The 25,976-nt window shown below is 46.6% G+C and overlaps 1 protein-coding gene across 4 annotated transcripts in view; it reads right to left on the bottom strand.

The window, feature by feature from the left end:
• HHAT (hedgehog acyltransferase) overlaps positions 1-25,976 on the bottom strand; it is a 364,684-nt gene that overhangs the window by 326,111 nt on the left and 12,597 nt on the right. For all 4 annotated transcript variants that reach the window (XM_066595598.1, XM_066595597.1, XM_066595599.1 and 1 more), the window contains exons 2-4: positions 19,186-19,306; positions 17,370-17,437; positions 14,052-14,165 (exon numbers count right to left, since the gene is read on the bottom strand). In XM_066595598.1, the coding sequence (XP_066451695.1) occupies positions 14,052-14,165; positions 17,370-17,437; positions 19,186-19,306 (303 nt within the window). The remainder of the gene's footprint in view (positions 1-14,051; positions 14,166-17,369; positions 17,438-19,185; positions 19,307-25,976) is intronic.

The following is a 25,976-nucleotide window of genomic DNA, read 5'->3' as shown; positions in this document are numbered from 1 at the left end:
AGATAGATAGATAGATAGATAGATAGATAGATATGAGATAGATAGATAGATAGGAGATACATAGATAGATAGGAGATAGATATGAGATAGATAGATATGAGATAGATAGATATGAGATAGATAGATATGAGATAGATAGATAGATATGAGATAGATAGATAGATAGATAGATATGAGATAGATAGATAGATATGAGATAGATAGATAGATATGAGATAGATAGATAGATAGATAGATAGATAGATAGATAGATATGAGATAGATAGATAGATATGAGATAGATAGATAGATATGAGATAGACAGATAGATAGATAGATAGATAGATAGGAGATAGATAGGAGATAGATAGATAGATATGAGATAGATAGATATGAGATAGATAGATATGAGATAGATAGATAGATAGATAGATATGAGATAGATAGATATGAGATAGATAGATAGATATGAGATAGATAGATATGAGATAGATAGATAGATATGAGATAGATAGATAGATAGATATGAGATAGATAGATAGATAGATATGAGATAGATAGATATGAGATAGATAGATAGATAGATATGAGATAGATAGATATGAGATAGATAGATAGATATGAGATAGATAGATATGAGATAGATAGATAGATAGATATGAGATAGATAGATAGATAGATATGAGATAGATAGATAGATAGATATGAGATAGATAGATAGATAGATATGAGATAGATAGATAGATAGATAGATATGAGATAGATAGATAGATGTGAGATAGATAGATAGATATGAGATAGATAGATAGATAGATATGAGAAAGATAGATAGATGTGAGATAGATAGATAGATATGAGATACATAGATAGATAGGAGATACATAGATAGATAGGAGATAGATAGATAGATAGATAGATAGATAGATAGATAGATAGATAGATAGATAGATAGATAGATAGATGGGAGATAGATAGCTAGATAGATCGATCCCGCCGCCTCCCACCCCCCGAATCTTTTCACCCTATTAGGCAGTTCCTCGAAAAAAGCGATGCTCGTTGGAGTAATTGCCCTAAACGAGCACGTTCGCTCATCTCCAATAGATATGAGATAGATAGATAGATATGAGATATATAGATATGATATAGATAGATAGATAGATCCCGCCGCCTCGCGCCCACCCCCCGAATCTTTTTGCCCTATTAGGCAGTTACTCGAAAAAAGCGATGCTCATTGGAGTAATTGCCCTAAACGAGCACGTTCGCTCATCTCCAATAGATATGAGATATGAGTCATAGATGACTGACTGCCTGTTCACACGGGATGATAGTTGTTTGGTTTGTAGTTCTGCCAAAAACCAAGCGACTCAGACAAGTGAGCAATTTCTGGCTCAGTGCTTTGTCGGCAGCTGCGTGTTCATGGGATGATTATCGCCCAAAAACGCTGTTTCCAGCGATAACGGAGCTGATCATCGCTCTCTGTAAAGGTACTTTATGGGAACACATGCTGAAGGTGACAACTAATGGCAGTCATTTCTGTGCCCATAGGGGTCCTCACCTATTTTTCCAAAGACCCTGATAGGCATGTAAAAGTACATTATTACACTCCTCCTCCGCTCCCTCTGTTTTAGTACACTGCCTGTATGGGTGTCAGTCTTCACTGTTCTTTTCGCACTCTATTCATGAAACTGGAGGCTCAGGATAAAAAGATACCACTGAAAATGACTGAAACTACATCAATTCTGTCGCCTCTTTTTACAATAGATGCCCTCTAAATGAGAAATTACAGCCAATTCTGCTTCGGAGTCGATCTATCCAACTTCTTCATAAAACATTCAGACTCCGGGTTCACCTTCTGACTGCTCCATACGCAGCACTACAAAGCGCCTCTCTATACAGATTTCCATTTATCCTGATCCCCTCATAGCCAGGGATGTAAACGGCAGCGTTCGTGACCGGTGTGAATCGCGGCTCTATAATCATGCCTCCCGGCTATAGGCGGTTTGTAAAGTAAATCCATCTGTGTGGTGGGAAAAAAGTAAAAAGTAATGACTGCGTCCTCAATTATGTATCACTGAACCCTTGTAGAAGTCATCAGGAAGAGTTTATGGTGTGTTTAGTGTAGTTTGCTCATCAGAATACATTATGTGCCATACGGAAAACCTGGACTGGATCAGCAAGGGGATTTTGGTATCAATTGCTCCTGATTTTGGAAAAGCGCTTTAACCCTTTGCAATCCAATTTCGGATTCAGGGTTTCCCAGGGGGCTTTCTCTTTATACAATGCTGCCATCTGCTGGCTAGAGCCAGTACTGCGGTATGGGACATGATGGAGAGGCCCCCCGACAACAGAGCGGCCAGTAATCTACAGTAAGAATACCCTGACGGATGTCTTCCGACATCAGAGCTGTACAGCTTTCAATCAGAATGTCTTTAGACGTCAGACAGTGGATTGGAAAGGGTTAAACCCCAAAAATTCCATGACCGACCCACTCCGGGCATTTTTATGTCCTTCTGAGACCAGAATATTAAAGTCGACCTTTTTATACCTTGTAGTGATTTGACATCAGCAACATCTCGAGAATGACCAATTAAATAGAAATATTCTACTGGTCATAATAGACTGCATAGGATAGCGGTAGTCATTTAGACGATCATCGATCAATGAGATTGACACTCATTTAACCCTTTCCAATCCACTGTCTGACATCTTCCTGCATTCTGATTAAAGCTTGTACAGCTCCAATGTCAGAAGACGACTGACAGGGTATTCTTACCATCTTATTTCCAGCCACTCCACTGTCGAAGCCTCTCTGGTGCACACACATTGGCTTTAGCCAGCAGATGGCACCGTTGTATAATAGCAAAAAGAGAAAGCCTTTTAGGAAACCCTGAATCCAAAATTGGATTGGAAAGGGTTTAACGCTCCTTACACAGACCAATGCCAGCTGTATGGCGGCTGAATGATCATTCATCCCCAATACAATGTAATCATTGCCGGCAGCACATCCCTGATTCACACGAAGATGTGCCGACGATAACAATGATTTTTTTCCTGCAGTATAGACGACCCAAGTCAATGAATGAGAGTTTGCTCGTTTATTGGCTGATAGGAGGCATACATGGCCCAATGCTCAGGAAAATGAATGTTTTGGGCAAATGTTTGCGCCCGCTCATCAGCCGGTGTAAAAGTTCACAGATCTGAGAGTTGATTTTTTGTACTTTATACAATATCCGACCAAAAGTAAATGGACGCTGAACCTGCAGGATGAAGGGAAATACCAGCTGATGAGTATCTGGTGGGTTCTCTCAAGAAACATCGGTCAGAAGTGCAAGGTGCGTCATTGGACAGTTGAACAATGGAGGAACATTCTATGGAGTGGCAAATCACATTACTCTTTCTTCAGTACCTGGGGGGGAGGAGCCTGGGGAACGCCTTTACCTGAGTGAGTTGTGCCAACAGGTAAGTATGGCGGAGGATCTGTTATAGTCTGGGGATGTTTTACATGACATGGTCTCAGTCCATTGGTTGTAGCGACAAGAACCATGAACACGGAGGTATACCCTGACATTCTAGACAATAATGTGCAGCTGACAATGTGGTAATACTCTGGGAATAGTCAGCCATACTTCCAATGAGACAACACGCCTTGTCACAGATCCAACACTTGATTAGAGGATATGGATGATCGACGATTGGACTGTCTGCACAGAGTCCCGACCTGAACCCAACTGAACATCTTTGGGATAAATTAAACGTCGGGTCAGAAAATATGAACAGCGTCTGTTTTCTCCGAGAGATCTCATCAGACGTTTGCAGGATGAATCGAGGGAAATATCAGCTGAAGTATATCAGATGTTAGTAGAAAGTATGCCACAAAGAGTATCTGATGTCATTTAAGCCAAAGGAGCCCCACCAAGTATTAACATAGGGAAATAAATACTACCTTTGATTCCTGCTCAGATGTCCAATTACTTTTGGTAGGATAGTGGAATTCTACTCACATGATATATCATTCACGAAAGCGTATTCTCGGCTGGGATTAAAGCAGTCGTCCCACTTTTTACTATTGAGGACCTATCGATCGTCAGGATAAATCATCGATAGCAGATCACGGGAATCCACTGTGTGGGACCCCTGCTGATCAGCTGTTTCCCTATGCCAGTTACTATGTGCACAGAGCTATCTTTGAGCTGGAAGCAAACAGCTTTGCACATTGTGCGTAGAAATATCAGATGCTGCTAGCTCCACTCTTGGTCTAAGGGTTTATTCACACGAGCGCATATACGCCGTGATGTTATATGCGACCATCTGGGGCATTGGTTTCCAATTCATCCGTTCACACGGGCGAATTTACAGTGCGTAAAAACGTCAAACTGTAAAAAAATAGAATGTACATGACCGAAACACAAGCCACAGAGTATACGGTGGGTAAAAAGATAGTTTTGGAACTATATTTGGACCAATATACGACGGTGGCTCCCATAGACTCCTATGGGAGCTGGAAAAAGAAAGGGAGAGGGAGGCATTTTAGCAGCGTCCAACGTTACGAAAAACTTACAGCTGCCTCTATATAGGCATTGAAAGTCAATACGAAGATTTATGCCGAGCGAGGGCTTTCCGGGTGGAACGTATTTTTTTGCTAAAAACATTGCACCTGTTCATGTGAACAGACGAGAAAATGCTAATTGAGCACGGGACTTGATTGCGGAAAAATCGGCCGTTCATGCAGAGAGAACATAAAAACGCATACGATCGTGTGAAAGAGCCCTAAGGCCGGCTTCACACGGGCATATTTGAGATGTGAGAAATACTGTGTAATTGCGCGGGGAAAACAACACATTTAGGCTGGGTTCACACGGGGCGGATTTGCAGCGGAAATTCTGTCCGGAATTTCGCCGCGACAAATCCGCCTGTGGCCGCTAATCCCAGGATTAGCCAGCTATGTGGACGAGATTTCTCAGAACTCTCGTCCACACGAGATGGCCAATCTGTCGCGGCAATGCCGGCGGAAGCTGCGTTTTTTGGCTGCGGCCAAACCGCGAGATGTGAGAACCCAGGCTAAGACTAATAAGCCATTTCAATCAGTCCATCTTTGCTTGCTGCCAGCAAATAAACATGTAGGAGTAAAAAGTACAGTAAAACACACTGTTGCATGCGCATGTTCATTCCGCAAAACTGCTATGCTCATGCGCGCACAAATATGCGTTCGCTTGTGTGAAGTCGATCCAATGGTAGATGAACGTAACAGATCTAATAGCACAGCTCATGCACCATCATCCTGTAGTAATGCCATTCCTTATCCATAAGCACTAAAAAGCCATCGTTCCATCGCTGATTAGCTCAGAAATTATGTGCGCGGAGATGACTCCGGGCGCGCCGGCATGTTTTCTTTTCACTTCTAATAACGTCCTCTATAATAATTACTTTGTCTTCCACTCGTTCGGCTTCTGAAATTGGTTTTCTTGTTTTCAATTAACCTTTACTTTCCGTTCTGCGCTCATTTTTTGCCATTTATGTGATTTCAGCTGCTGGGTACGACACGCGGCTTCATAAACGATACCAAAATCACCGCCTAATTCTTAACGAGAATTGTATATGTTCAAGCCAAGAGATGTTGGGTCAACGCGTCGGGAAATCAGCGGAATGGAAAGGAGGACTTGATTTGCCATCTCTATCCTATCAGTGTATGCAAATACCAATCATTAGAACGCTTATCATATTACGCATCTCATCAGGGACCAGACAGCGACTTTATCTTCTGGTTTTAAAAATCAAATATTAAAACATTTTAGCCTAACGAGGCTTTTACTTTAAAGTCACCACCGGCTTTATAGTGTCTGATGCCATAGAGCGTAGTCAGAAGATTGGGGCTTCAGCAGTAGCGTCAACATAGAGTTTGAAGATCTAAAGATCTCTGATCTAATAAAGGGCGGCAAAACTTCGAAGAAAATGAGAGACCCTTCCATTACTGTGATCATTGGCCGGCTCTCATTATTTTAACGATACTGACGGCAGTCCGTCATCTGAAACCCTTACTCGCAAATTAATCAGGAAGATTGTGCTACATAGTGTATAATGTGTCATGCTGTCTAGTACTTTGTAGTGCTATATCTACGGTCACAAAGTGCTTAAAGAGGTTGTCCACTTTATAGCTGAGGTAACAGCTCCATACATCGCGCAGTGGCCTGGGTTAGTACTGCAGGTTGAACTTCAGCCTGCTTTACCAAGCCGGGCCACTGCATAATGCATGGAGCTGTGTTCTCTGCAGTATAACACCTAGACGTGAAACAAACCTTTAAATAATGCTGCCATATAGTGCTGAAATAATACCAACATCAGGGCTGGATTTGCCAATGAGAGGAGGACAGACCCATAGAGTGACAAGTAGAAGACTGCAGAGAGTGCTGAGTTAGTGAATATGTCCAAATCTTAGAGAGCAGACAAATATTCCAAAGCCATATGTAACCGGGACGAGGAAGCATTCTCTATGTGTAGAGGAAATGAGGTTTCCCCACCAAAACAGACCAGAATTCTTTACTGTAAAAGCACTGAGACTATGGAACTCCATGAAAATGTGATGGTTGATTCATTGAAGAAGATCAATAGATGTTTGGATGTTTCTTATAAACTTTTTATTACAAATTGTAGGTACTAGATTCCTGGAGATGGGACATTGGCCAGGGATTTATTCGGATTGTCAGATTTAGAGTCAGAAATTAATTTTAAGCCTTAACCCTTTCCAATCCAATTTGTATCCTGGTTTTCCTAGGGAGCTTACTCTTTTTCTGCCATTATACAACGGGGCTATCTGCTGGCTAAAGCCAGTACTGCATGAGGTGACACGTTGGATAGGCTCAGACAGCAGAGAGGCTGGCAATATACAGTAAGAGAACCCCGCCGGATGTCTTCCAACATCGGAGCTGTACAGCCTTAAATCATAATGTCTTCACAGGTCAGACAGTGGATTGGAAAAGGTTAATATGGGCAATGTGTATCCGCCGCATAGGCATTTTTGCCTTTCTTTGGATCAATATTGTACAGTCAAGGTTAAAAGTTTTGAAACTAACACAAATTTTGGTTTTCACAAAGTTTGCTGCTTCAGTGTTTTTAGATCTTTTAGACAGATGTTGATAAGTTGTTAACCCCTTAGTACCGAAGCCTGTTTTCACCTTAGTGACCAACTAATTTTTCTGTTTTTTCATTGTCGCATTCCTAGAGTAATAGCTGGCAGATCCAGAGTCCATCTTCAAGTTTCCGGGTGCCATAGCAAAGCATTGGAACCCCACAATCACATTCCGGGGGGGGGTCGCTGGGTGACAGAGAAAGCCCCTCCCTCTATCAGTCTTTACATGCCGTGAGCAGAGAGAGAATACAGCACTGAATCTCTACCTAAAGTTATACAAACTCATCGCTTCTTAGCAAGGCTGGGCTAGATCAGCAGACTAGTTCCAGCAACATTGCTGCCTAAGGCTGGGTTCACACGGGGCGGAATTGCTGCGGAATGTTTGTACGGGCGTTCTGCATGGAAATTCCGCCGGCAATCTTAAACCCAAGCCTAAACAGCAAAGTGGACGAGATTTGCAAAAATGTCATCCCCGGCTGCGGACAGTCTGTTGCGGCGAAACGGCGCTGGAATTGACATGTCGCATGTCAATTGTATCGCCATTTCTGCTGCCGGTTCTCTCCTCTGTATGGGGAGAGATCACAGCAGAGGAATACAGGCGGACAAGCTGCTTCAGAACTGCGGAGTTTGAAGCTGCCTTTCTATTGCGGAAATCTCAACGAATTTCCGAGCGGTCCCGCTGCAAACATTTCGTGGGATTTCTGCCCCGTGTGACCACAGCCTAAAGAGGTCCAACGTGCTCCTAGATGGGGCGCTCTAATGAAGCGACCGTTCAGTGTATATATCATTGTAACTGAGACTGTGCACAGTCGTATCTCATGTACATAATGCTAGGATGTAACTTTTCCTCCACAATAGACTGCATACTAGATAAGGTGGCCAGATTTTCCCAGGATGAAAGCCGGACAAAGGGGTGTGGTCAGAGGGCGGAGATTATCACAATGTATGATTTTACCTCCGTCGCTATAAAATGTACAGGGCTGTTTCAAAAAAGACAGGGAGCAAATTCTGCAACATTTCTGCATCCAAATAACAGTCAAAATCCGTACCATTGCTGCGGATTTTGACTGGAAATCAGCCGCGTATCCGCAGCGGGTTTCATACTGTGCGGCGCTCCCCCTCACCGCCTCTGAAAGCTGTCCGCTATCCAGTTGATTTCCAGTCAAAATCTGCGCTAATCGTACAGATTTTGACTGTTTTTTGGATGCAGAAATGCTGCAGAATTGCTGTGAAAATTCCGCCACATGTAATACCGTAAATCAGCTAGATATACGCTGCCATGTGCAGAGTGACCCCAGTAGTAATAGTGTCCACCACAGTGGCCTCAGTAGTAATAGTGTCCGCCACAGTGACCTTAGTTGTAATTGTGACCCCCACAGTGGCCTCAGTTGTAACTGTGTCCCCCACAGTGGCCTCAGTACTAATAGTGACCCCCACAGTGTCCCCAGTAGTAATAGTGTCCCCCACAGTGCCCCCAGTAGTAATATTGACCCCCAAAGCGGCCTCAGTGCTAATACTATTACTACTGGGGCTGATATAGGTGCCACTATTACCAATAATGTCCCCTATGTCGACCCCAGTAGTAACAGTGACCCCCACAGTAGCCCCAGTAGTAATAGAATCCCCCCTTAAAACCGATATGCTTACTCTCCTCCTGGTCTTAAGAGCGCCGCTGCTCCTCTTCTCACTGCTGCTGTGGGCGGAAGTGGGTGTGCCTGCAGCAGCGCTTCTTCCCTTCTCCTGCGGAACTAAGGAGGAGAGGTCAGGGGAGGGGAGGAGGAAGATCCTGGCCGCGGCGCTGTAAAGTGATTACCAGCTGGGAAGCTGCAGCACCCAGGCTGCTAATCACTTTAATGGTGACCAGATGTCCCGAAAGCGGGACAAATTTGTGTCCCGCTGGGGTCCTGGCAGAAAGCAGAACACAGGGTCCCAAAGCGGGACTGTCCCGCCTAAATCGGGACGTCTGGTCACCTTATACTGGGTCAGTGTCTTAGCTGCTTCCAACTCAATATAAAACACTGCAAGAAAGTTTACTGACAATTATATTAGCGGCCATGGCTTTAAATAAAGGTGAGAAACAGGCAAGTTTATAAGTGCTCTCCCCCTGCAGTAAAACTCCGCTCGCTGTAAAAATGCTTTTACTACGCAATGTTTTATTGATAAGCCTCCATTTATACACTTATCCTTAATCTAGTTAATGCACAAGTGTGAAATTCTGACCTCGCGATGTTAGTATCTACGATGTGCCCCATATATCAGACTATCGTAGCGCCCATATACAGCGGTTAGGGGGACTGAAATCTTAAAAGGAGGACATAAAATACAGGATGTTTCCATTTTTTAGGTGCAGAACTCTTAAATGTATCGGAAGATACCTTCGTCAGGAAAATATAACCTGGTTTAAGAATGTAATAATGCTGAGCTTCTCGTTTACAGGAAGTACCATATCATGGTGATTATCTACAGTTTTACATTGGACTGCAGGATACCTGCTGTACCCAAGAGAAATGATTTGGGGTATCTACACTAGATAAGATCCCAGCGCTGGATTTTTTTACAACAGAGCACGCTCCCCCGTTTCCCCTCAAACACATACTCTCAGCTGCCCATTACCACTGCTAAGGGGTGACCTGTAGATAGAGGTAGCATCAGGCAGACAAGAGTTTGACACACGTAGGGTAATAGTGCGCCCATTGCTGTCAATTTAATGCAGCTCCCAATTAAAGCTGAGCTGGTAGTTACAGCTGCACTCAATAATTGGTACACAAAGCTCTAGATGGCGAACCTTTTAGAGACCGAGTGCCCAAACTGCAACCCAAAACCCACTTATTTATCGCAAAGTGCCAACACACCAGGGGGCGGGGCTTATCACGACATATGATTTTGCCCCCGTCATTCTAAAAAGGACAGGGCTGTTTCAAAATAGACAGGGTGCAGATTTTGACTGCTTTTTTGGATGCAGAAATACTGCAGGATGTCCTGAGCAGAAATTTCTGTGGAAAATTCTGCAGTATTTCCGCATCCAAAACGCAGTCAAAATCTGCACACTGTTTATTTTGGAACAGCCCTGCCCATTTCCGCCACATGTAAACATACCCCAGCGGTAATAATGTACCCCCCAGTGACCCCAGTGATAATAGTGACCCCCAGCATAATAGTGACACCCCACAGTGGCCCCCAGCATAATAGTGACACCCCACAGCGGCCCTCAGTATAAAAGTGACACCCCACAGCGGCCCCCAGTATCATAGTGACATCCCACAGCGGCCCCTAGTGTAATAGTGACACCCCACAGCGGCCCCCAGTATAATAGTGACACCCCACAGCAGCCCCAGTGTAATAGTGACACCCCATAGCGGCGACCAGTATAACAGTCACACGACAAAGCGGCCCCCAGTGTAATACTGATACCCCACAGCGGCCCCCAGTATAATAGTGACACCCAACAGCAGCCCCAGTGTAATAGTGACACCCCACAGCGGCCCCCAGTATAAAAGTGACATCCCACAGTGGCCCCCAATATCATAGTGACACCCCACAGCGGCCCCCAGTATAATAGTGACACCCCACAGCGGCCCCCTCATTCCCCCTCCGAGAAGCACATACTTACCCCCTCCTTGTGAAAGGTCCGCTCCTCCTCTGACCAGCGTTGCTGCTCGGCGCTGATCCCAATGCACACTGTGATGTCAGTGTGCTGCCGAACGCCTCCCTCCCCCGGCTGTTGCGGAACCTAAGAGGAGACGTCGGGGGAGGGGAGAGGAGGATCCCGGCTGCACACTGACATCACAGCTAGCAGCGCAGCACACTGAATGCTGGCAGGGGAATCGCGGCCCCTGCCGGTATTTTCTAATGTGGTGAGCGACCGATGGCGGTGCGGGCCAGTAGGGAGGGCTCTGTGTGCCGCCTCTGGCACGCGTGCCATAGGTTCACCACCACTGCTCTAGAAGAAGCAGCTTGTCCCGTTTCCTTAGGGCTCCTATACACGGGCGAGTGATTCTCAGCCCGATATCACCCTCGCAATCCTTCTGGAAACCACTGGATGTAAGGTGTTTTACACATGGAAACAACCTCACATCCCTGCGGGGGTTCCCTTCATCCCCCATCACAGCTGCGGAAGCTGATCGCAATGTTTTCCCAGTGTTTTCAATGGGGTCGGCGCTGCTGCTCGCCCCATTGAAAACATGGGGAAACCCCTAGATGCGAGGCTGAAGGAATCCTCTGCTGCAGCTGTTACGGCCGCGGCAGGGGATTGCGATGTTCTCCCATTGTTTTCAATAGGGCCGGCGCTGCTGCGATAATAGGCGATATTGCAAAAAGAAAGGAGATGCTGCGATTATTTTCTTTACGCAGCATCGCAGGAGTGAAAACATCGCAAATGAGAATGAAACCATTGAAAATCATTGGTTTTATAATCATGCGTTCTCACTCACTCTCGCGTTGCAAGAAAATCATGATTTTCTCGCTAGTGTGAAGGAGCCCTTAAAAGTAGACCCTGGAATGTTTGAATGACATGCGTATGTGGGAAAATGTGTGATGTGAGCCGCTGGACCCTACTGAAGAGCTGAGAGCACTAACAGGAGGTAGCTGAGGCACTACAAGTCTGTAGGGAGAGCCCGTCAGCAGGTTTGTGCTACCCGAACTACATGAATCTGGGCCAGATATGCCCATTCTGCCTATGGATGTCTTATTCTGAAATGCTGCAGTATTTCAGAAAAAACACACTTAGGCCTCCCTCACACAGGGTGTTTTTCAATGCTGCGTTACTGCAGATTCTGCCCCGTTTCAGCAGTGCTGGCATACTTTATGCCAGCGTTTTGGCTGCGTTTTCAGCTCGGCTGAAAACGCAGCCAAGGATGCTGAAAAGAAAAAAAAAAGCAATACTCACCTAGCCGCTGCAGTCCGGGTCGTGGCCGCTGGTCTCTGCCGCTGATCCGGGCTTCCTCTGCACTCCCAAGTCTATTGCCGTAGGCCAGGTTTGAGAACCCTGCCTCCAGCAATAGAGTGCTGTGATTGGTTGTCGGCGCTGGCTCGATGCCCAATCACAGCCCTTCATTGACTGTCTCAGCCAATCAGCGCCGGCAAGCTCTGATTGGCTGAGACAGTCAATGAAGAGCTGTGATTAGGCATCGAGCCAGCGCCGACAACCAATCACAGCACTCTATTGCTGGAGGCGAGGTTCTCAAACTTGGCCTATGGCAATAGACTTGGGAGTGTTGGAGAAGCCCAGATGAGCAGCAGAGACCAGCGGCCGCGACATGGACTGCAGCGGCTAGGTGAGTATTACTTTCTTTTTTTCCTCTAGCCTAGCTGGGACTGATTTTCGGGGTAGGGCTTCTACTGCAAGCCCTCGCCCCGAAAATCGGCGAGCGGTTAACGCTGCCAAAAACGCGGCACCAAGTGTTGCCGCGATTTCAGCAGTGCTGAAACCGCTGCCCATTCATTTCAATGGGCGACGCAGGGCTGAAAACGCCCAAAATAGAACATGCATCGCTGTCAAAGCGCAGCGTTGGAAGGCGCTACGTTTTCAGCCCTGTGAGTAGCCCCATTGAAATGAATGGGAGTGTTGTACAGCCTTTAGCGCTGGGCTGAAAAGGCAGCATTAAATGCTGTACAAAACGCCCCGTGTGAGGGAGGCCTTAGACGTTTCACTTGGAGCTCTAGAGTCGAGAGGTAGGCCGCACCGTGCTCTCCCCACCTCAGCATAGTGACTGGCAGTACTCTGCCTATATAGAAGCAGGGAGGGGAGCTGCCAGTCAACATGCTGCGGGCAGGGAGCCCACCTCTTCGACTTGGGAGGTCTAATCAGGTGCATCTCGCGCACCTGGCCTTATGGAGAGACTTCAAACTCCTGTTCTTGTGATTGGTGGGGGTCCCAGCAGTTAGAAGGTTATCCCTTATTCTGTGGAAAGTTGTATGTAATGATACACTGTAACAAATCTCCATCTGTGTGAGCAGGACTGAATGAATGTATCAGCACACTGTCTGCAAGGAGACATATTGAAAACCTTTGGCTATGCAAAGATGGCCGCTCTTCCCTGGATGGGGTTATTATCTCTGAGGTTAAATGGAGGAGGGCCGCATGCAGCCCAGGGAGGCCCAACACAAAATTGTAAACTTACCTAGAACCTTATGTGACTGGGCCCGAAGGCTGAATTTGGAGGAGGCGATGCCACAGGGGGTACCTGGCAGCGGCAGGCGGTCAGCTTCTACTCAGGGCAAAGCACATATAGAGGATGATGCAGTAGGCGGCACTTGCAGCTCTGTGACTGTCCAGCAGGCGGCCTGCACCTGTGATACCCCTTCCTGTCCTCCCAAATTCTGACCGCTCCTATCCAGTACGGAGGTGAGGATGGGCGACAGCGGTCTGATTGTGGCCAGCATACGCCGTGAGTCCCCTCCCTGTTATCAGAATCGAGCCCAGAGCTGCGAACTGCATGTGAGCCTGGATAGGTTTCTGTGTCCAGGCTTACATGCAGAAGCAGCACCGACTCCAGCCTGGAGTTCATATGTCCTGGCGGTAGTAGTAGGTCAATGGTGGTTGTAGGGAGGACTGCAAAGGATGATGGGGGTTATTTGGAGGACTGTAGATGTCTTCTTCCACTGGCATTCGAGTCTCAACCAAAACTGTCCTTCTTGCTTATAGCGACCAATCACAAAGCAACTTTCATTCCTCATAATGTTCTTATAAAGTGAATGCTGCTCTATGATTGGTTGCTACGGACAACAAAGACAGTTTTTATTTTCAACATTTTTCATAAATCTGCTCCATGATCTTCGTCCGTCTCGGTTTTCAGAGGGAATCAAGCAACAATCACAAAGTTATTGAGGAATGTTTGGGTTTCCTAGTGAATAACTTGCTACATAGAGACCAGAACAGAGTCACATTGCCGGGACCAATGCCATAATGTAGAGTCCTGACATGATATAACGGGATATATAAATCACATACCATCCTGAAGAAGATCCGGCCTATCTGTGACAGCACTGCATGTCCCAGCATCAGCCAGAAGAGTTGTGCGTGAGCCCATTCCATCCAGAAACTCCACTCAAAGTCCGTTCCATCCTTTACAGAAGAGCAGAGGCAGGAGTTATTGACACATCGTTAGTTCCTTAATTAGACATTTATGTCATTCAGTATTTGTGTTTGGACCAGACCATGCAAAGATTTTTTGAGGATTTTCCTCTCCACTATTTTTAATTTTTCCACCAACGTGGGCACATCAGGGCTTGTTTTTGTGTGGCGAGTTGTAGTTTTTATAGGTTCCATTTTTGGGTACATATTATTTAAGTTTTATTCATTTTTTTGGAGGTCAGGGAGAATAAAAAAAAAACACATCAAGGAAACCGCCTCGCATCACTACGGGGGGTTTCCTTCATCGCCGCCATGGCTGGCACAGCCGTGGCAGGAGATTGTGTGCTGCCGGCCCCATTGAAAACATGTGGATGCCCCTGGATGTGACAGCCTCACATCCCTGTGAGGATGAAGGAATCCCCCACTGCAGCTATCACAGCCGCGGCAGGGGATCGCGAGCTGCTCCCATTGATTTAAATGTGGCTGGCGCTGCTGCTGCTGACCCCTTTGAAGACAATGGGTGATATTACAGGAAAACATCGCAAGCATGAATGAAGCCATTCAAAAAATGGGTTTCAGATTTAGGGTGGCTTCTATTAGAAACAATGCATTCCCTATGGTGTGTTTATGTGTCCGTGCTTTACAGGCGTGTGTCTGAAAAGATAGGTCATGCATGCACCATATGGAATGCACGCATTGTCTTCAATGGAGCCGCGGCTGCTGCCGGCGGCTCCATTGAAAACAATGGTCTGCCGGCACCCCTGCATTGTTTTTCAGGGAAGGGCTTTAAATATAATATAAGCTCTTTCTGAAAAACAAAACAAAAAAACCAAAAACGTACCTGTCCGCCGCTGCCGTGTCCCCTGCAGGGATGAGGAACACATCTGCTGCGTGTAATGAATTCATGAATGGGCGAGTGCTGCCTCTGATTGGCTGAGTGCAGGGACCAATCAGAGGCAGCTCTCAGCTGTCATTCAATAGCTGAGAGCTGCCACTGATTGGTCACAGTGATCAGCCAATCAGAGGCAGCCCATTCAGCAGGCGGGGATTTTAAATCCCTGCCTGCTGAATACTAGTGAGAGCAGTGCAGAGAGAAGAGCCGGCTGGACGCGGCTGAGCCCCGGCAGCTGAAGAGAGGTATGTTTGTTGTTTTTTTTTACGCTACTTTGCCTTGTTTTTCAGAGAAGGGCTTATATTTAAAGCCCTCCCCTGAAAAACAATTACAGGATGCCGGCAGCTGGATCCCCTACCACGGCTGTCATGTGTGACAGCTGTGGTAGGGAATTCTTTATTCCTCGCAGGGATGAAGAATTCCTTTGCTGTATCTGTCACAGATGTGGCAGGTGCAGCAGGGAATTCTTTTTCCTCGCGGGGATGAAGGAAACAAAGATGTGTTCTTCATCCCCGCGGGGACGCGGCAGCGGCGAACAGGTAAGTTTTTTTTTTTGTTTTCAACACTATAATTTTTGTTTTTCAGGGAAGAGTTTATATGTAAAGCCCTTCCCTGAAAAACAATTCAGGGGGGCCGGCAGACCATTGTCTTCAATGTTGCGTCCGGCAGCAACCGTGGCTCTATTGAAGGCATTGCACGGACCTGCATTCACGCGTGCTTCTGCAAGTACATGAGTGTGCACTTATGAACGCACCTATGTATGCACAAAAACAGGCTTGTGTGAAGCCACCTTATGCAAGATTTGTGCGCCTTGCAACAGACAAATCTCGTACGATTTTCTTGCCAGTTTTGAAGGCGCTCTGAGGGTCCTATCCTAAACATAAGTCATCAAAAGTAATAGTCCTGGAATACCCCTTTAAAAGTTGCACAACCCCTTTAATGGCAGACATGAAACTGTTGCTCAGTTCACGTATTTAACTAATGGAATATTGTCTCAATTGGCCACAACTGTAACAAACTGTCAGCTGTGAACACTATCAGGGATTTTTAGATTTTTAACTGATGGCAAACAGATCTCAAAATTGGTACAGCATATTAGTAAGCTGTGCCGACTACTTCTGGGAGAGCAGAAGTTTAGCTTTCTTTGCTGCAGTTGCTTTGTTCTTATGGTTGGAGTTTACCCTACTGGAAGCTCATTACTTACAACAGTGATGCTGACATCTAACCTGCATAATGAGCTTCCCAGGCTCTTCCCTCGGTCCAATTTCATTAGTAGAACGGATGAAACTTATAGCCTGCACTAGAACAACATGTCGGTCATGACAGCCGGTCATAGGCTGCGTACCGCGCAGAAGGGTAAGTCGTCTGCACTAATTCACTTACGTGTGACACAACTGGAGTGATGGCTATAGCTGACAGTTACCGGCAAGGGAAAGCCAATGAAGAGAAGGGAACCCAGCGGGCCCCGGCTAACGAGCGGCTCCGACTCTAACATCTTAGCCTGTCTTCTGCGCGCTGCGGACGCAGCAGAGCCGATCGCTTACATATCTGTCTTTCAAATATTCTTATTTACATTCGGAAAAACGGAAAACTGTCCTGACCTCACGCTGCCGCCAACGCTGTAGCTCTGCCATGGCGCTCTTGTCCCATGCACCGCACCGCACTGACAGCAGGTCGGGTGATCAGCTGATCGCCAGGCATCCCGCTCCCCAGCGATTAACTAAGAATAGGTCATCAATAGTTTTTGCCTGGAAACCCCTAGAAGTCATCTGTTTTTGTGTCCTCATGACAACACTGCCTGTCCTGCTCTGTCAGCTCAACCTTCTCATAGGAGCCCTGTGTTAGGCCGGTCTCACATGAGCGAGTTTGAGTTGTGGAATCCGCGATCGTCAACTGCACGGATGATCCGCGGCATTCCCCACACATTCAAACAAATAGAGCATTCGCATGTCCGCGCACATGAGCTCTAATTTTGTGCGGATTCTGCGCTTTTTGGCTTCCATTGAAGTCAATGGAAGCCACCCGACCCACGGCCTATCCGCAATGGACGGAAAGGTCGCGGATTCCACATCATCGCTTAGTGATGGTGCAGGAAAGGCAGAGATTAACAAAAAAAACAAAAAACCCTGTACTGCGCATGTTTGACCCGACTATCCGCAGTGTAGGTTTTACTGATCCGCGCGGATGCCAGCCAGGGACAGGGTTCGTGTGCAGCCGGCCTTAGTTCTAGTATCAGGGTTGTTCTAAAAGTGAGAACAAAAACTACATGAAGAATTTCATAAGAATCCTATAAAGAAACGTACCTTTTTTAAGCCCCAAAAAGAATCCCCTCCTTCTAGACCGACATCTTCCTCAAGCATCTCCTCCTGATCTGCAGAAGAGAGAAACGTCAGAGCGGAAACCGCAGAAGACTAAATGGTGGATAATGAGATCTACAGGGCAGCGGCAGTGGAGTAACCGTCACCGCACTCTTGTGTGGGCGCTCGAGAAAATCTATCCTTGTTGCCCGTAGCAACCAATCACAGCGCAGCTTTCATTTCCTATACTGCTGAGGTAAAATGTGGCGTGCGCAGAGGCTCCGGCAGTCGCGTGCGCAGAGGCTCCGGCAGGGGCGTGCGCAGAGGCTCCGGCAGCGGCGTGCGCAGAGGCTCCGGCAGCGGCGTGCGCAGAGGCTCCGGCAGCGGCGTGCGCAGAGGCTCCGGCAGCGGCGTGCGCAGAGGCTCCGGCAGCGGCGTGCGCAGAGGCTCCGGCAGGCGCGTGCGCAGAGGCTCCGGCAGTCGCGTGCGCAGAGGCTCCGGCAGTCGCGTGCGCAGAGGCTCCGGCAGTAAATATCTGTGTTTACAGCGCCGTCGCTTGGCAATGTCGTGGGTATCCGCGGCCCATCCACAATGTCAATTGCAAATGAAGCCAGCCTAAGGGTGGTTATTTTGCCTAAGGATCTTGTACCAAGAGAAACTTATAACCTATCCACTCTGGTCAGTGGGGGTGTCAGCAGTCCTGATGATGAGGGTTCCATGTCCTCCTCTTCTCATCACTCCAGGGATGTTTCTCCCACCCGCAGGGAAGTCAGATTGAATAGAGCGCTGGCCACACATATGCGGACGCAGCGCATTCATTTTAATGGGGCTGATGGGAATAGCCGACTACAAAGCACTAGGCTATTGGGATGAAGGGAGCAGCACCATGTACGCACAACTAAAGCTCCATTCAAATGTCCTCCTCACTAAGGGGGCTACAGTGAGCTCACCGCGAAAAGAATGGAGGAAACCGAACCCTGATTGTGGGGATCTGGGTGAGACTCTCACTGATCAGACTTGTATTAACGTCTTTGTACCAACCCTTTAACAACGTTTAGAGATGCTTTACAGCAGAACTCATGGGCCAGTCACACAATAGGCAGGAGGAACCTCATTGACTTTTATGGGAGAGTCTTCTAACCATGCTCTGTAACATATACAGATGTCATTGTGCAGGGAGGGGAGGAGGGGAGCTGTGACCATCTCCTATTATGAATGGTGGATTCTGTGTTCTCTATATAGAGGTGTCCCTTTTTATTGTAATCACTTAGGGATCAGTGTGACATTGAAAATGATAAAAGAAATTCTCAAAAATATGTTTTACATTAATGGGGTTTTTCACCACCAAACTATTGATGACCCATTCTCCAGCGAACGCTGTGGCCTTTTTTCAGGCGAGTGACATCACATTCATTCGTCACATGGCCTGAGAGCAGCTCCATCCCATTCAAATGAATGGGACAGAGTTGTGATACCAGGTACAGCCACTATACAATGAACGGCGCTGTGCCTGGTATAGACTGAAGTGACTGTCACTTTAGTCAGCTGATCGGCAGAGATCACAAGCGACAGACTTCTACCGATCAACTATTGATGTTCTTCAATCCTGAAGATGGGTCATCAATAATAGTTTACTGCCGGAAAACCCCTTTAAATCTTCATTTCTACAATAGGTCATTTTTGGATAACATATTCCTATTAAATTTGTAAGCAGGTTATTTAGGCGCCAACTTCTGGTACGACGTGGAGGATATTGTTACAGTGACCTCTGTCTCATAAGATTTATATACCTGATCTATTAATTTCCGAGATCTCAGCATACCTTTTGAGGACAAGTAGACTTCATAAAACGAGTAGAAGTGGATCCCCAGTGACAGCAGCAGGTACATGTAGTACTCCGACTTTGGCAGCGGCTCGTGTTTCATGGTGCCGCGCGAAGGAGCCTGAAAGAAAAAGTTTGGCCGTGACTGAACTTTTTTCAGGATGTGATAACTTTGCCTGTAAAGACCGGCACATAGAATATATAGAGGTTTTGGGCAGCCGTGTATAGGACGGACACCGCTGAACTAGGGTGGGGGCAGAGGAGAGCAACTAACATAACTAAGGGAATAGGTGGACTGCACTACCAAGACGGGTCATCAAACTTGGGGGCATTTGGTTTAGAGAAACTATGGCTTCTTATGATGGAAACGAACAGAGCCAAACGGACCCCATTGACTATAATGCTTCCAATTCATTCCCACTCAGCTGTCCCGAAAGTTGGGCTCGCTGCTCTCAATCCGGATCTACACTGACACAACTCACAGAAAAAGAAGCCAAATATGCATCCCCTGACAGGGCAGGCTCAATCACCATGTTCCTTGATAGCATGCAGAGAGTCAGAGTGCAATAAGATTGCACTCTGTCTCTCTGCATGCTATCAAGGAACATGGTGATTGAGCCTGCCCTGCAGTATCATACTTGGCTTCTTTTTCTGTGAGTTATGTCTTTGTACATTTTTTTCTCTCACCTCTGTGATTTTGATCTATATTGAGATTCAGGTTGAGTGTATCCATAGAGGAATATAAGTAACGTTACAGAGAACACGGTGATAGGTTTCCTTTACAACAGGAAGTAAGTAATGGAATCGGCTGCGTCTTGTGATCTTTGATGCTATTTCACCTAAGAGACATTATTAATTCCCTTGTTTCTTGTGTAAGGAGAAGGATCGCTCCCTCACAAGATGCTTCTCTAATTCATCATATCCACTTCATTTTTAAATGGTTGATTGAAATGGCACCATGCCTTCATCTGCCAAACCTGAGCAAGAATCAATAATGCCAATGACAGCCATTACTCCGGAGCAAAAGTGGCAGCGCTGCGAGGAGGTGATTACCAATAGTACAGATATGTCATCAATATAACAACCATCCATAAAAGCAGGTGAAAAGGATGAGGATACACAAAAACAGTAAAAAAATATATATTAAAATATTAGTGCTAAGATCTGGAGACTTCCCAAAACGTATCATATGCTAATGCCTAGAACAGTACAAGGAAAGCGCCATGGGTATGCCAGCTACCTCCGACACCAACATAGAGATGAACAGGGTGCTAGTACATATATGTGACTGCTACTCCATTCATATGGGGGAACTCTGGACCCCAGTTCTCGTTGGGAGTCCCAGAAGTGGGACTCCCAGTGATCAGAGGGTCCTCACTTTTTTCTATGGATAGGTGATAAGTTGCTCAGGTGGGATGGCCCCTATATGCGTTGTCTGGCTGTTAAATCCAGGGCTGTCACTACTAACCATGGTGTCCCGTCAGGAGTGTATACAGAAATCAAAGGGAACCACTGAGCGCTACGACAAGAGTCTGTAGAACCAATAGGGACTTTAAAAGGTTTTTGGGAGAGGTCATCAATAGTCGATCACTGGGTGTCCGCTGCTCGGGATTCCCATAAATTCAGCTCACCTCTGTGATCGCCATCATTTGCAGACAGCGCTGTCCATATTGCAGTGGCCTGGTTTGGTACAGCAGGTCCCATTGAATTCACTGGGAACGGTGCCTGCAGTACCACAGCTGCTTGTACCGTAGCATTGTCCACACTGATGATCAGATCACTAGCAGGTATCCCCTGTGGATCAACTATTGATGACCTGTCCTCAAGTTAAAAGTGCCAAAAGGCCGACCCTTGTAAACAGCTGTATTCAACTCAATGGTAGCTGGAAAGTCTCTATGCAGGAGGACAACGCTATGGCTGTGCAGGGTATGAAGAAGCAGGTCAGTGCCGGACCCGTCTTGTAGCAAGTACATGATTGGCTCCAGTAGGCTCTACGGTAGGTACAAAACCTGAAATAAAGGCTTAATCCACTATGACTGCCATCAGCAGCAAATAAGCTCAGGCCATGAAGAGCCTGTGATTACTCTGATCCCTGCTGTTGCCCATGTTGTGTCCTCCTTGCCTTGAGGTCTGTGTTAAATATTCTACAACCTGCTTTGGCATCACCTCCTGAGTGGAGATGCCCCTCTCGTCTACTCCGCCTCACAGTAACTTCTACCCAGGTACTTATATCTATGCGTATAGCCTCAGCATACGCTTGTATACAGGGATGTGATCAATATTACTCACTGTGTTAAAGGGGTCATGACAAAATGTGAATGGTCACTGCACTTTGTGACAACTTGTGTCCATAAAATAGCCAATTTAATAAGTAACAAAAGTGTAAATTACTTTATTTAACCAAAATGACATCTCTGTGCTGAAAAAAATCCCTTTAAATTCTGGCCACTAGGGGCTCCCTTCCTTCCAACTTCATGTCTGCTGCATGTTGCCAAGTGATGCCTGCCTCTGCTAATGAAGATAACAAGACGGAGGACAGGAAGTGAATGAGAGGGATGGCTGGCACTGCTCATTACAGTGTATAGAGAGCAGAGGGGAGGGGGAAGGAGGGAGAATGACTTAAACGTGCTGCCAGAGAGAATTAAAAATCAATATTAGAGATACAGCCTGCAGAGAGAAATACTGGTAATAAATAAAGAATACAAGCGGCCAGCTATTGTGTAATTCCTCATGTACCTATACGGCAGCTTATTCTGAAAAGTCATCTGAAAGTGCAGGTACGGTTTAACGTTACCCCCTGTTTACAGGATAGGGGATGACTATTTGATTAGTGGGGGTCCAACTGCTTAGACCCCTATCATTCAGTAGAAAGGGGTTGTGTACCACCCTATGTGAATTGCTTGCGGACTGCTGCTCCATTCATTTCCATGGGAATGCCGGATAGCGCTTGAACTTGGCTATTTCCAGCAGTCCCATTGAGCATGCTTGTCCGCCACTCTATTTATACAAGGTGGCCGCTGACCCACAGATAGTTGCCGGAGTGGACATATTTGTGTGTGTGCAGAGTTTGGGGCTCTATGGCGCTGCAAGCTCTGTATGCTGATACACAAGAAGTAAGCCCGGTTTAACTCTTTGCAATCCAATTTTGGATTCAGGGGTTCCTAGGGGGTTCTCTCTTTCTGCCATTATGCAATGGCACCATCTGCTGGCTAGAGCCAGTACTGCGGTATAGAACATGCTGGAGAGGCCCCCCGACAACAGAGCAGCCAGTAATCTACAGTAAGAATACCCTGCCGAAGTCTTCCAACATCAAAGCTGTACAGCTTTCAATCAGAATGTCTTTAGACGTCAGACAGTGGATTGGAAAGGGTTAAAAGGAGGACGGATACTTATTGAGTATATTCACAGAGTTGTTGCACACATTTCTGCAGCTATTCCGGACGTCTAAATTGGGTTGCAATAAACAATGTACAAGCGGCAGAAATACTCCATTCATATATGAAATGCATTTTTCCAACCTTCGTGGCATTTCCAGGACTTATCACATTGCCAATAATCACGTTGCGCCAATCCCGGTGAGAACGACGTTTAGAGAATCCCCAGCTGGATTGTGATGATGAGTCCGTTCTGCTCCATTATATATACACATTATATTAGGGAACTACTCATTCCCCTGATATCACCCCTAAGAGGCTGCAGACCTGAGCTGAACTGTAAATAGCATTTAGGGCCATTTTTTCCCAATTTTCCTGTATTTATACACTAGAGCAGCCTGTATCCTGTATATATATATATATATATATATATATATATAGCAGGCTGAGCTTCATGTGGCATTAGGTGAAAAAGACCCACACAAGGTCTTCTATCGTGTCATCAGCAGAGTCCATGAGCTCAAACCCCGTTTCCCAAACTAGAGAGCCCCAAAATAAGGCACTAATAGTTTTTTATGCCAAGAATTATTTTTCACTTTTTGTAATAATTTAAAAAATCCTTACATTTTTAGTTTTTCTTTTAGTCTCAATAGGGGACTTGAACTTGCGATTAATTGGTCACTTAGAAGAGTACTGCAAAACCTCAGCATTACATTGTATTGTAATGCTACAGTCTGGCTTTCGACCCCTACACTCGACAGAAACTGCCCTTACAAGAGTGTCAAACGACCTCCTGACAGCCAAATCGAGGGGCGAATACTATCTACTGACTCTCCTCGACCTCTCCGCAGCATTCGACACTGTTGACCACAAACTCCTCCTCAGTATGCTTCGCTCCATCGGCCTAAAGGACACTGCTCTCTCCCGGTTCTCCTCCTACCTATTTGACCACTCATTCAGCATCTCCTTTGCTGGCTCTACCTCCCCTCCTCTTCCCCTTGCTATTGGGGTCCCCCAGGGCTCGGTCCTCGACCCCCTCCTTTTCTCCATCTACACAGCCCCTATTGGACAAACCATTAGAAGATTTGGCCTCCAATACCACCTGTATGCTGATGACACCCAGCTATACACCTCTTCCCGTGACATCTCTGCACTAGAGATGAGCGAGCGTACTCGGTAAGGACAGATACTCGAGCAAGTATCGTCCTTTCCGAGTACCTGCCTGCTCGCCCGCAAAGATTCGGGTGCCGGCGGGGGTGAGCGCTGTGTTGCGGGAGTGAGCAGGAGGGAGTGGGGGGAGAGAGAGATCTCATTCCCCTTTCCCCCACACTGGCACCGGAATCTTTGCAGGAGAGTAGGCAGGTATTCAGTAAGGACGATACTCGCTCGAGTATCTGTCCTTACCGAGTATGCTCGCTCATCTCTACTTTGCACCATTCCTCCAAAACATCACTAACTGTCTGTCCGCTGTCTCTAACACCATGTCTTCTCTCTACCCAAAACAAAACCTCTCTAAAACTGGCCTACTGGTGTTTCTGCTCTCTACTAACCACCCTCATCCTGACATCTCCATCTCAGTGTGTGGCGCCAGCATAACTCCCAGACAGCATGCCCGCTGCCTTGGGGTCATATTCGATTCCGATCTCTCTTTTACCCCCTACGTCCAATCTCTGGCCCAAACATGTCAGCTGCACCTTATAAGAATATCGCAAGAATCTGCTTGTTTCCCACCGTGAACACGCTAAAAATGCTGACTGTTGCCCTCATACACTCTCTCTTGGCTCGATTAATCCAATTTGTTGCTGATCGGCCCCCCCGCGCCAGACTCTACCCTCTCTAATCCATCCTGAATGTGGCAGCCAGGTTCATCTTCCTGTCACTGCGCTGGCTACCTGTCAAATACAGAATTCAATTTACACTCACCACCTTCATCCACAAAACTCTCCACAGCACCACGCTACCCTACATTGCCTCCCTCATCTCAATCCACCACCCAGCCTGCAACCTCCGCTCCGCTAATGAAATCAGACTAAGTGCCCCTTTAAATTGAACCTCTCATTTCCGCCTCCAAGACTTCTCCAGAGCAGCACCGGTCCTCTGGAACGCACTACCAAAGGCTATCCGGGCAATCCAGGACTCACAAAACGTCAGGCGTGCTGTAAAGACGCACCTCTTCAGGAAGGCATACCGCATTCCCTAAACTAAACCCCTCTGTACTCTGCCTAATAACATGCTCCCTGACCTACTGACTGCAATCCCTGCTAGCCACCATCAACCGCCCCCTGCAGTCATACCAATTCTGCCGGCACACGGCTGAACGTCTGACCACTGTTTATGTGTATAGCATTCCTCACTCTCCACCTTGCCATACCGGGCACATCTCAGGCCCCTTTACCTACTGTATCACCCCATTATCTGTAGTATGTAAGCTCGTTGGAGCAGGATCCTCACCCCTACTGTTTCCATCAATTCATTACTACATGTAACCGTGGTTCTGTAATTTTTTGTACTGTTGTCTTTCTGTATTCCCCCTGTCTATGTAAGCGCTGCGGAATATGTTGGCGCTATACAAATAAGGATTATTATTATTGTACTTTTGCCATCATAGTCAAATAGCGTGTAAGGCCGAAAAAATACATATTTCCATCTGTTTCAGCCTATTACCCGCCAATGTTGATCCAGAAAAAGTCATCTCTCACCAGGTTTATGCTGACTGAACCATAAACTCCCTGTTGCGTATATGGCGATAGCTGTCAGTCTCCATGATGTAGGCAAGGAGAGGCCGGCGCGGTCCACCCCTGCGTCTCGAAGCTCTGTTCCAGTTCCCTCCCAAGTCATACTTTAAAGTATGTTTATTCTGAAACGATGTGGATACCTGTGTGGTGTTTAAGCTTCATGGCAAGGCTTAGTGGTCATGGCATCCTGGGGGCTTTCACAGGTGCCAGGTTGTCAAGGAAATTAAAGGGCACCTAGCTCAGGTCAGTAGGCATCTAAAGAGATGACGGCCAGGATCTGTAGCACAGACGGCTGACTCCTGCTGTGTATGGTGTAGTCTCTGCTCCCAAGCCCGCCCCATACAAACTTTCTGCTACCTTCTCAGGTTCTGTGTGGTTCCCCTTCTCACCCACTGTCAGTGCAGACAGCACTGTGCCTATTACAGCGGCCCCGTTTGGCGCTACATTGAATTCAATTGCAGCTGTGCCTATAATACCAAGCTGGGCCGCTGCAATGTTCACAGTGCTATCGTTAGAGGAAGTAACACTGACTACTGACCCAAAGAACAGCTGATCGGCAAGGATCCTAAGAGGTGGACCCCTACCTATCGATTATTACTGAGGATAGTTCATCAATAGTAAATGTCCTGGACAACCCCTTTAACTACACTGATATATTGTAGCAAACTCTTAGAACATACTA

Source organism: Eleutherodactylus coqui, chromosome 3 (genome assembly GCF_035609145.1).
Source record: "Eleutherodactylus coqui strain aEleCoq1 chromosome 3, aEleCoq1.hap1, whole genome shotgun sequence".
NCBI classification, from domain to species: Eukaryota; Metazoa; Chordata; class Amphibia; order Anura; family Eleutherodactylidae; genus Eleutherodactylus; species Eleutherodactylus coqui.
This window is presented reverse-complemented; position numbering and strand designations above follow the sequence as displayed.